Source organism: Corvus cornix, chromosome 2, assembly GCF_000738735.6.
Source record: "Corvus cornix cornix isolate S_Up_H32 chromosome 2, ASM73873v5, whole genome shotgun sequence".
In the NCBI taxonomy this organism is placed as follows: Eukaryota; Metazoa; Chordata; class Aves; order Passeriformes; family Corvidae; genus Corvus; species Corvus cornix.
The window spans coordinates 97439387-97450384 of record NC_046333.1 but is presented as its reverse complement, the minus strand read 5'-3'; the positions used below and the strand labels follow the sequence as shown (position 1 = coordinate 97450384).

At 41.6% G+C, this 10998-nt stretch overlaps 1 protein-coding gene across 2 annotated transcripts in view; it reads left to right on the top strand.

Moving 5' to 3' along the window:
* Positions 1-950: 950 nt before the first annotated feature.
* Positions 951-10998, top strand: part of DOK6 (docking protein 6) — a 249503-nt gene continuing 239455 nt past the window's right edge. Inside the window, exon 1 of one of the 2 annotated variants that reach the window (XM_039571468.1) lies at positions 951-1082. In XM_039571468.1, the coding sequence (XP_039427402.1) occupies positions 1017-1082 (66 nt within the window). In that variant the 5' untranslated portion in view covers positions 951-1016. The remainder of the gene's footprint in view (positions 1083-10998) is intronic. The other variant, XM_039571458.1, reaches the window with a different exon arrangement.

Here is a 10998-nt window from a genome sequence, read left to right as displayed (position 1 = left end):
TCTCAAGCAGCTTAGGTCCATTCTTGTCCATCCCTGTTTTAAATATAAGTAAAGCAAACACAATTTCCTGGGGTTTTTTTTTTTCCTGTCCTAATATCTCCTAAATATCATGTTTTCTTCAGAAGTCGTTCTTCTGCCAGGTCCACCTCAGTGAGAAGTAATTAAACACATGGTCATCACTGCGGAGAGCACAGAAAATCTGTGTGTGACAACTAATTTTTCAACTTCAGATGGACTTGTGCCTTTTTTGTTCTTTTTACTTCCTTCACTTCTGTAGTTTAGTTATTTCTTTCATTAAGTTTGTTGTACTGACACAACAGTTCCGCGTTGGCTACTGGATGTCTACGCGGCTTCCTGAATACACGAGGCTGAAAGATGCCCTCCTGGGCCGTGTTTCCGAACGGATCTGACACCGGAGCCGGGGATGCCGCGGCCGCTGCCATGGGCCAGCCCGGAGAAAAGTGGGCAAAAGCGGCGCGGCTGAGGAGAGCACCCGGCCTGCGCCCCGCGTCGTGCCCCGGGCTCTGCCGGGCCGAGGCGCCCCTCGCCCCCTCCCGGGGCCCCGGCCGCGGGCGGTGGGCAGTGCCGGCGCTGGGGGCGGGCTCCGCGGCCGCGGCGCCGGGGGCGGTGTCCCCGCTCCGCCCCGCCGCGCCCCGCCCGCTCCCGGCCGTAGGCGCGGGCAGCCGCGAAGCCACCGCCGGGCGGAGCGGGGCCGGGCGTGGGGCGGCGGCGGAGCGGGGCAGCGAGGGGCCGGCGGAGGAGCGGAGCGGGGCGGAGCGGCCGCCACCCGCCCGGCGGGGCGGTGCGGAGCGGAGCGGAGCGGCCGCGGGAGGAGCGGGGCGCGGGCGGAGCGGAGCGCGGCGGCTGCCGCTGCCTGGATGCCAGAAGCGCCTCTGGAGCCAGCGGCCGGCGGCACCCGGGAGGGCCCGGGAGAGGAGGAGGAGGAGGCGACGGCGGCGGTGGTGAGGAGGAGGAGGACTCCGGGTGCGGAGGGGAGGAAACAGGCAGCGCTTGCCATGGCCTCCAACTTTAACGATATAGTCAAGCAGGGCTACGTGAAAATCCGCAGCAGGAAGCTGGGGGTGAGTTCTTTCTCCCTTCACCGGCCCTGCCCGGGGTGGGGGCGAGGGGCTGGGTGTCGCCTCGCCGGTCTGGGGGGCGGCGGTGCCCCGGGCCGGGGCCGCCAGCGCGGGGCGCGGCGACCTGCCGCCGGTGCTGCCGCCGGTGCTGCCGCCGGTGCTGCCGCCGGTGCTGCCGCCGGTGCTGCTGCCGGTGCTGCTGCTGCCATTGGTGCTGCTGCTGCCATTGGTGCTGCCATTGGTGCTGCTGCTGGCTGCTGCTGCCGAGGCTTGGAGTTTGCTCCCGGATCCGGAGGGGTCGGTGGGGATGCGCTGCCATTGCGCCTCGGAGAGAGCCGGCTGCTCCCCTCTCCGGGAAGGCGCCGCTTCTCCCTTCTGTCTCAGCGATCGCCCGCCAGGGTCACTGTCCGCGAAAAGCTGCGCCCCGTGCCCCCGTCCTTCTCGAGTCCCCCAGCCCAGGCCGGGGCTGACACCCCCCTTTTGCCCGTCCCTGGGCTCCCCTGTCCCTCGCCCTGCTGCCTACGGCAAGGGCTTGGGTGGGGAGAGGAAGGCGTAGGCAGGATCTATAAACTTTGTGTACAGATTCTTCCTCTCTCTTTCTCCCTCCCATTTCGGAGAGGGATGTTTTCAATCCGGGCAGGGTCAGAAAACACTCTGCTGGTACCGGAGTAACAGAGTAACAGAGAAAAGCAGGCGTGGAGGTGTGGTGGTGCTCTGCCCTAGGGCATGAGTGACTGGGGAATGGGAGCCTGCAGCGCACCGGGGACGGGCAGGGAGGCAACGGGGTGGCAGCCTCGTGAACCTAAAGGCAGAGGCAGAGGCTGACAGTGATAAAAACTCGGGGCAATCTCTTAGGTGAGGGTGGCTGTTCGCAGTGCCCACCGGGATGCTCAGCGACACCGCGTTATCAGATTGGCCATGGGCACTTTCCCTGAAGGGGTGCAGCAAACCTTGAAAAGGCGATGAAGTTGGAGCAAAGTGTGTGCAGAGGTCAGGATTCCCTAAACTTCAGTCGGTCCCGGGAATCATATGTTTCGGCTGTCTCCTACCCTTTGTGAGAGAGCAGGAATGCTTGCTGGCTTGCACAGCTACTGATGTTGCCAATAATCCCAAAAGGTCCAAGTCCCTGTTGGCCTGAGGCTGGGAGGAGGTCTGAGGTTCTTTCTGTTCACTCTTTTAGTTTTTCTTCAGGTGTGCAAAAAAGTGCAGAATCTCTACCAGCTCTCCCTTCCAGGGGGTGGTCCCCGCTTGCTCTGAAACCTAACAGCAGGGACCATGTGAAATCTGCCCTCCTCCAAGTCGTGCTCTGTGAGCTTATCACTGTGCTAATATTTATCTCCTCCTCCTTCTCTCCGTCTCTCCCTTCCCCCCAGATGCTGTGCTTTGCTTGCAGACACATTGTGCAGGATGGTGGGACACTAATCATAAATTGACCTTTGGAGCACTTTGATGACTTGGCAGGGCTGTTAATTCCAAAAGAGCACAGGAAAGTTTGGTCCAAACCCTTAATAGCCTCAACTACAAGTATTTGAGAGATGGTGTAAATCCAAAGAGAATGGATGCTCTTATTAATGATTTTACAACCCAAAGACTGTGCATCAGTCAAGCATTAATCTTATCTGAAGAAGCAATTTCTAAGCCTTAGTTTGTTTCTGGCAGTCCTCTGCTTAACCTTTGCTCATCGGTTTTTCCCCTGCTCAGCAGTGTTATTGGATGGGCCCAGTAGAAAGCAGAGATGGTATCCCATCACCTTGATGTTTGTAGTTGGAAGCAGAGTTAATCTATTTGGTTTGCAAATCTGGATTTGAAGCCATCTCAGCGTCCTTTAAGTGTGAAATTATGTTTATGCATATCTCTATGTATGCAAATACTTTCATATACCTATGTCTGTGGTGTATGTGCAACAAATGTAGAGTTGGATGATATTTGCTGACCTGTGTAGAAAAAATTGGGAAGACATTGATATTTCATTGCGGAATATCTTATGTAGCTTGAATATTTTGTTTTGAAGATGTTAATCTGATTTTTTTAAGGGGGACGCATATAACGTTTTTTTTGCGTGGATATTTTCCATGGTCGTAATGATTATCATACCTCTACACTAAGCAGAAGGGAAACAGTTCATATGGTGTCTGTGGAGGATTTTCTCCTACTGAAGTGTGTGAGGGTGACAATTCAGACTGTACAGCCTCAGGCAGGTGGTAGTATAAGCTTAAATATGACATATGGAAATGCACATCTGAATAAATCTATTAAATACAATTTAAAAGGGATTATATTTTATAGAAAATAGCATCAAAATTCAAATGAGTGTGATGGTTGAAAGGTATGAATATGTGTGTATATATCCATAGCTAATTGGATTCTCGTGACTGAATATCTAAATGCAATTTTTATTCACCAAGTGAAGCATTAAAGGTTTGTATTTTTTGCCTTTATGTCTGTCTCCAAGTCCAAACCTTAGTGACTTACACTGGAGCCATCATAATGTAGGTGAATACATCAGTTTTCAGGGATATAAATGTCTGCTAGCAAATGAAAATATTCATTAACCTCCCAAAATACTGAAAAGAGGGAAGAGAGCTATGGGTTCTGGAAAGTAAGGCCAAGATAACTTCTTAAATATGGCAACAGAATTTTATCTCTTGCTAGTTATGTTTCATCCTTACAAATGGAAGTTACTGGGGTAGTTTTTTGGGGCATAATAGTCTACATTCTTTGAATATTTCAAAGTCTCCTGAAAAGCAGATTGATTAAAACTTGGAGAGCTGAGGTGTCTAATACAAATTTTAGTGCTAGACTTGGGCAATAAGACTAATTCTAACCTTTAGGCTGGTAGCTAATTTGTTATGGAAATTCGTCCAATTCGGATTTTATTCTGTCTTGTTTTGTGACTGAGGGAGCCCTGGCTAGGAATCCAATGGAAGATACTTCAATAGTATATTTTCATTTTATTGAAAAAAGCCCCACAACAACAAGCTTTCATTTGGGAGAACTTTCTGGTAGAATTTAGTTTTTCAAGAATTTAATTTACAAAAATCCAAGTAGTAAATCTTTGTCTAACTGTAAAATAGAAATCTTTATGATTGTTTTCCTAATGAGGTATAACGTTTACTTCTGACATTTTACACCTTGCTTTAAGTACTTGTTACCCTGTGTGCCTATTCCCCATATACCTTCAAATTCTATCCATAGCATGCGTGAAGTCAGGACTCGAGCTGTTTTCCCATCAGTAATTGATTCTGTTCAGAAAAGTGATTTGAAGACAAAAATGATGCCTGAATCTTGATGGAAATACATGGCAAGAAGAACTGTGAGAATTTGTCATTACTTTTTTTGCTTAGTGATACTTAATCATTAAATTTTGTTTTGCCTGCTTTTCACTGTAATCCTTAACTGCTTGTTTACCATTCGGTTTTACATCTTAATGAATTGCTGTTTATTCTTCTGACAGTATTTTCAAGTAGACCTCATTGTTCTGATACTTTTATGTTGTTAAAATTGCTTTTGTTGTAAGGTTGGACAATCAGCTGAGGAGCTTTACCAGCCTCTCTGTTGCTGTTTTCTGACACCTGGGAATATCATGGTTTCTGCCATGGAGCTATCAGGCCATGAAGAGACACATCCATCCAGTCTGATCACTTAGCCTGTCTCCCTGCTTTTGTTAAGCATGAGGTGTACATGAAACTTTTCTCTCTGGTGCCTTGAAATGTCAAATATATGTTAAAGGCTGTGTAGTATGCAAGCTCACTTGTGTACATTGCATCTTCAAGGTATCACAGTGTCTTTGAGACTTAGAAACTGTAGTCATTGAGGATGACTGTATTAAAACATTTTTATAAAATCTGTTTCCCTGCAGCCTAAATATGCCTTTCTTTTCAGTGCCCTGGCATTCTGGCATTGTTTGATATTTTGCTTTTCTCTAATACTACATAAAGGAAATACTCATTCTTGCAGCCATTACATTTGACCTGTGTGACCCTTCTTTGAAATAAATTTGATTGTAATGTGGTGTGCTGTTCAGATCAGAATAGGTCATTTGTGTACTCTGGAACAGGACTGTGCTGTCTTTGTTCTTTTGGAATCTTTCATACTTGTGTCACATTAAAATTCATATGACACAATTTTGTACTGCACTGGCTGTGCTTATAGGCTGAAACTTTCTTGTAGCAGATTGGAATCCCTTTGTTGCCTCCTAATAAACTAAGCTGTGAAGATTTCATGCCTTGCTGAAGTGCTGTTTCTTAGAAGAAAAACAATTTGATGTCACATTAGGAAGTCTAATTAAAAATGAACATTGTGTCGCTTTGATAGTCTTGTTTTGACCCATATCAACCTTCGAAGTCATAATCTTATTGTTTGTTTGTTTCTGTCTTTTTTTTGTCATGCCTCAGCCATAGAACAAAAGAATCCTATCTATTGGAAATTTTCACTCAGTTTGTTAATAATTACTAGTTTTTCTGTGTTTCCACATACTAAGTGGAATTATTTTCTGGGTGCTTCAGTTTATACTCTAATATCTATCTGAAGAGAAAATTGTACCTGCCAGTCAGTCTTGATTGATTAATAAATAGTAGGTTGCTCTTAGTCACCAAATTAGAAGTTTTACTGTATAACCCTTCCCTATTTTTAAGCATACCTTTAGATCATTACAGGTACCTTTTCCGGAAATGAACACAGTGTTTCTCCTTCTGCTGTTAACCCCATCTTCAATCAATCAGGACTAACAATGCTATGAATGCAAACCACTGATTGCAGCGTGGTTCCTCTTGAAATAATGCAATATGTGTCTTACAAAAGCCTAACATTCAATTGATATCGTGTGTATATTTAGGGTGAAGAAAGCAAAGGGACCTGCAAAATGTCTTGGGTTTGAGATTACATTGATTGATCGCGCTGGCTCTGCAAGTGGGTCATGATGAATACGGAGGGCAAAGTAAAGGTTCTTCTATTTCTTTGAGTTGCCACAGCATATACTAAGAAACAAGCGAACACATGAAAAAGTACAGGCAAGTAGTGCACCTGGAGTGGATATCCTTTCCATAGATTATTTTATATTATCATCTATGGGAAAGGTGCTCAGCCTGGTGGTAAGCATCGAGGTTGCCTTTTGTATAACTACATCCTGACCGGTGACATAAACTGTGAGTTATGTCTTGGAGCATGAAACTAATTTGAATGAAACTATAAAATCCTGATTCCTATTTATAATAAGTTCATTTTAGTTTTTATAAAGCTCCAGATGGACAGGATTTAGATTTCAGATTCCTTCCATGTAAAGGAGTTTCTTTTTCACGATAGTTCAAGGCAACGTGAGATATGGAATTGAAAGGATTTCACCGTAATCCATTAAAGAAGCTAGTCACATTCACTACTTAATACTGAAAGTATCATTTGAAATACCAATAATTACTGCTTTCAGTCTTCTTGCTACAGTTATGTGAATGGATTTGAAGAATTAAAAAGAAAATACATGGATTTCCAATTTGGTCGTTATAGAAAGAACAGTCATCTTGAGCTTCTGACCAGTTTTTATTGATTGAGCATATTGTACAGGAAATTGAAGGAAATATCTTGCAGCCACAGTGAACAAGGACAAAAAATCCCACTACCTTTTTTATGCTAATATTTGTGTTAAAGCAACTTGTGAGTCAGGCTTATGGTAAGCACTTTGAAGTTGCTGTGCTTCCCAGTTGATTTTCTTGATGTGCTTTTCCAGCTCTTAATTCCCAAGAGGTGTGATAGGCAAAGGTCTAGTAATTTTGTAATGGATGGCACTTACTTAAAGAGTCAAATAGTTCTCTTTTGTAGATAGCATATCATATCCATGTTATCAATGGATTATAGATGCTTCTATTTTTACTCTTGTGTGTAATACCATTAGCCTCAGTGAGATTACACCTTAGCTGTATGAAGATTACACAAAGAAGTGTTTGTACAGACTCTCTCACTTGCATATTGTAAGATGGTAACATTTTATTGAGAATGTATTTGTATCTCCTGTAAGGCCTTCTGTTTTTTCATTTAAGAGTCTGTCATTTTTGTCCTGTGATGGACGGTTAAAACCTGATGAAAAGACCCAGTGAAATGACCCTGAAGTCAGTTTAAGGAACCCATTAACTTTGGTGGCTTTGGTTCAGTGTCCATGTGGGAACATTAGCCACATGCACAGAACATGAATTTCCTTGTTGTAAAATGCCCCTCAAATCCTACTCAAAGGAATTGTCCTTTCAGAAATTGGTGATTATGGAAGGAACATGCTCTATTAGTCCTTGAAATATACAAGGAATTATTCATATAATTCCAGTAGTGAGTTTTCTTCCTTTTAGTTTTTTGGAAATAATCTCTCTTCGAATCATTCATTCAGATTTTTGCAAGCAGTGCAAAATGCTTTATAGCTGTTGCCTGGCAACAGCATATTCGGGCAACAGCATATGTGAGTCAGTTGTTAGTTACACGTTTATATATGTGACTGTGTGTAGAGCATATATTTTAGATAGATACTAATGAGACATTTTTAAAAAAGCATGCTATGAAATGCTCTTTTTAAAAATAATAAAATTCAAATAAAGGTTTTGAGGTCTACATTACCCTGGAAAGTTTTTCTTTTGTTTTAGGTTATGTGGAAGATCATCTAGCTGAGCAGCTTTTCACAAATGTTGTGATGTAGTTAATACACTTCTGTGCAGTCTGAGAGAGCAACGTAAAATATTCTCTTTGTTGAATGCAAGCAGTATTTTATGTGTATGGATGCTGAATTATATCCCTCACTGTTCTTTAAAGTAATAATCTGTTATTGAACCAAAATGTGGGTGTTTTACTGTATACTTTCATATATGTTATATTTAACATACTAATTGTAAATGTTACACTGCAATTTTTGTTTTTAATCTTTACAACTTGCAGTGCAATTCTAAGATTCAAAAAGATTGTGGTGTATTATTTTAATGAATCATAGTTTGGTTGAAATTTTTTTTACAGAAAAAATACAGACTTCAACTCTAAATATTATGAAATTTCTTGAAGAAAATCAATAAAGAAAAACAAGGAAGCCTTTTAATATTGTGGAGAAAGTTTTTATGTAGCAGGACAAAATTGCAAACTTATAAAAAAGGTTTTAGTGAGAGTAAAGTGTGTGCAGTAACTGTATCTTGACACTTACGCACATAAATGCTTACTTTTGATTAATATTTTTTTAATACTCAGAATACATGTTCACACATCATGTCTGAGAAGAAAATCTGTGTGATTGATAAGTGCAGCTTGTAAACCACTATATCTGAAAACTTTACAAGTCAAGAGAGTTCCAAACAGTGAGATTTGCAGCTGGCATCAGAATTGAATCTACTGTCTCCAGGAGTACTCTTACCGACTAGGATAGGGTAGGATAGCTTTCTTGGAAAGAGTTTTGAAGAGTTTTGAAGATGAACGTTAATTTTGAAGTCTATTTAGAAATTAAGGGGGAAAAAAGATATGCAGTCTGTAAGCTAGTAATGAAATATGCTCCTTTTCAAAAGTGATCTCCACTGCAAAATAAGTCTTCCAGATTCTGATGCTTTTGAACAATTGCAACCTGTGAAACATGGCATTGCTGTCATACTGAGACGCTATAAGCCCATACAAATGGAGCCTCACAGGAATTACTCTTCACTTAAGATGCACATAAATTAGGAAGATAATTAAGGGAAGTGTGTAAATCTTTTAAAAGATTGATCTTCTTTCTCTCTGTTGTTCAGTTGCCAAAATGTCTCTCATCATCTCCGGCTTATCTGGGCTGAACTTTGGAAAGGTTGTATTCATTAACATGTCAGAGAGGAATTAGAAGCACACAGCATTGAATAGAGCTGGAGGAAAAAAGTTAGGCGCCGTGTCTGCTGGAAGGACTCTTTGGCATATTTACCCTACCTGTTCACTGCAAAGAGAGTTAATAGCAAAGTTTAATATCCAAAGGTTGTCACCACTGTGGAACCAAATTACTACCATCTTTGAGAAGGAAGCCCTTGATACTTCCAATACTCTTTCTTTGTCCCTGGATTTTTATTTGAGACAGTCTTGCTCCAAGATACCATGTCCTCAGAGTGAATTGGTATATTCTCTTTTCTCATGCAAACACTTTTTTTCCTGCAAAGAGAAAAGAGTGCATGAAGTCTTACAAAATAAGAATGCAACAGTTTTTTTCTGAACGAGTGGTCATAATTATTGGTTTTGTACAGTGCCTAAAAAGAGGGGAAAGCTTCCATTTTAACTGAAATTGACATATTAAATTATTAAGCACTAGACTAGTGTGATAATTGTAAGGCGTATGATATGTATAATATATATAAAACAGCATGGCAATAAACACCCTAACAACAAAGAGTGGAGGTTAGTTTTTCATATTTGTAACAAGGCTATTAAAATAAAAGGATATTTTACTGAGTTTTATTTTCTGTAGTTCTAGTATCTTAAACTACAGAATGAATTTTAGAGCTTTCTGCACTGTTGGTGAAATAACCTCTTTCGAGAAGACAAAAGTCTTTGTACTGACATGTTGGACTCAGTATTAGAAAAGTTAAATTTTAGTCTTTTTTAGAGATGTAATTTGTAGTCTTGAGTACTTTGATTCATTCCAGCCTTATTCTCAATTATACTAAGCCCACTGTACACTAAATTAAATTTAAAACTGTGTTGAAGCCCCTTATACTGCCAGCATAGTGAATGCTGTTAGTGTAAATGGGAAACAGGCTTTCTGAGCTTAGCTTTTCTGTTTGTAAAATTAGTACAATCTCTTTTCACCCATCATTGCTTTATTTTGTCTGTCTCAACTATAAACTCATGTTAAGTTCTCCTTTAGAATGTAGGTTGGCTAATGCTGATTGTGGTCAAAATGTTATTAGGTGCTACAGCTCTATAGAAAACACTGGAATAATTCATATTTTGTTTTTAGTAATTCAGATTTCATAACTGTGGAATAGCTGAGGTCGAAAGAGAGCTCTGAAGGTCACCTGGTGCAACCTCTCTCCTCAGGCATGGTCACTTTCTATTTTAATGTTGTATGAAGAGTTTTGGTTGCAGAAGTAAACTTTTGGGTGTGTTATATTGAATTCTTCTATTTTTTTTTTTTACAAGGCAGTATTTGTTCAGGTATCTGTAAATTATTTTAGATTTTTGTGTATAAAGAAGGAAAATATTTTGCATTTTCCCCCCAGATCTTACTGATAGAAATGATTGCTCATCAGTTTTCTGTTTTCTTCTTAGAAAGAAGTGTCAGGAACAGGAATGCAAGAAGTCTGAAGCTGATAACTTTGATAGGCCTTATGTCTCTTTTGCCCTGAGACAGAATTGTGGCACAAAATGTAAAGTGTTGGAGAATTTCACTTTTAAAAGTAGATATTGAAATGGCTAAGGTAGAATTGTTCACATCTTGTTTGGCAGAACAATCCTGAAAGCTGAATATGGTGCATGAGACAATTCCATAACTGCTTGGGTTGCTGGTCTGCAGTTGTGGGTGTAAATTTCTAACCCCAGCCATGCAGAAAAACTGTATTTGTCAAGTACTTGACACACAAAGTAACAGCCTTATTTTAAAGCAGGGGGAAGGGTTAAAGATGTTACTACAGCATCTTTTTCCTTTCCTAGGGGAGCGGAGCACTGGTCAGATTTTGAAAAGACATCAGAGTTTTCGCATCTCCAAATTTTATAAAAGACATATTCTTCCACAAGAAAATTGGAAAACCCTTATTCTGTAGGGTTATGTGAAACATTCTGATAAGCAATGCTAATACTTAGCCTTAAGTTGTGTGTTTTACCCATAATATCTTGGAGCCCACCATGGGGAGCGTGTATTTGCATCTAAGGTCTGTGTGACTTTGTGCAGGTTGTAGGGTGAATCAGTTGAGTCCCCTTGCGGAGTCTAGAGATAGCAAAAAACATTGTTTCT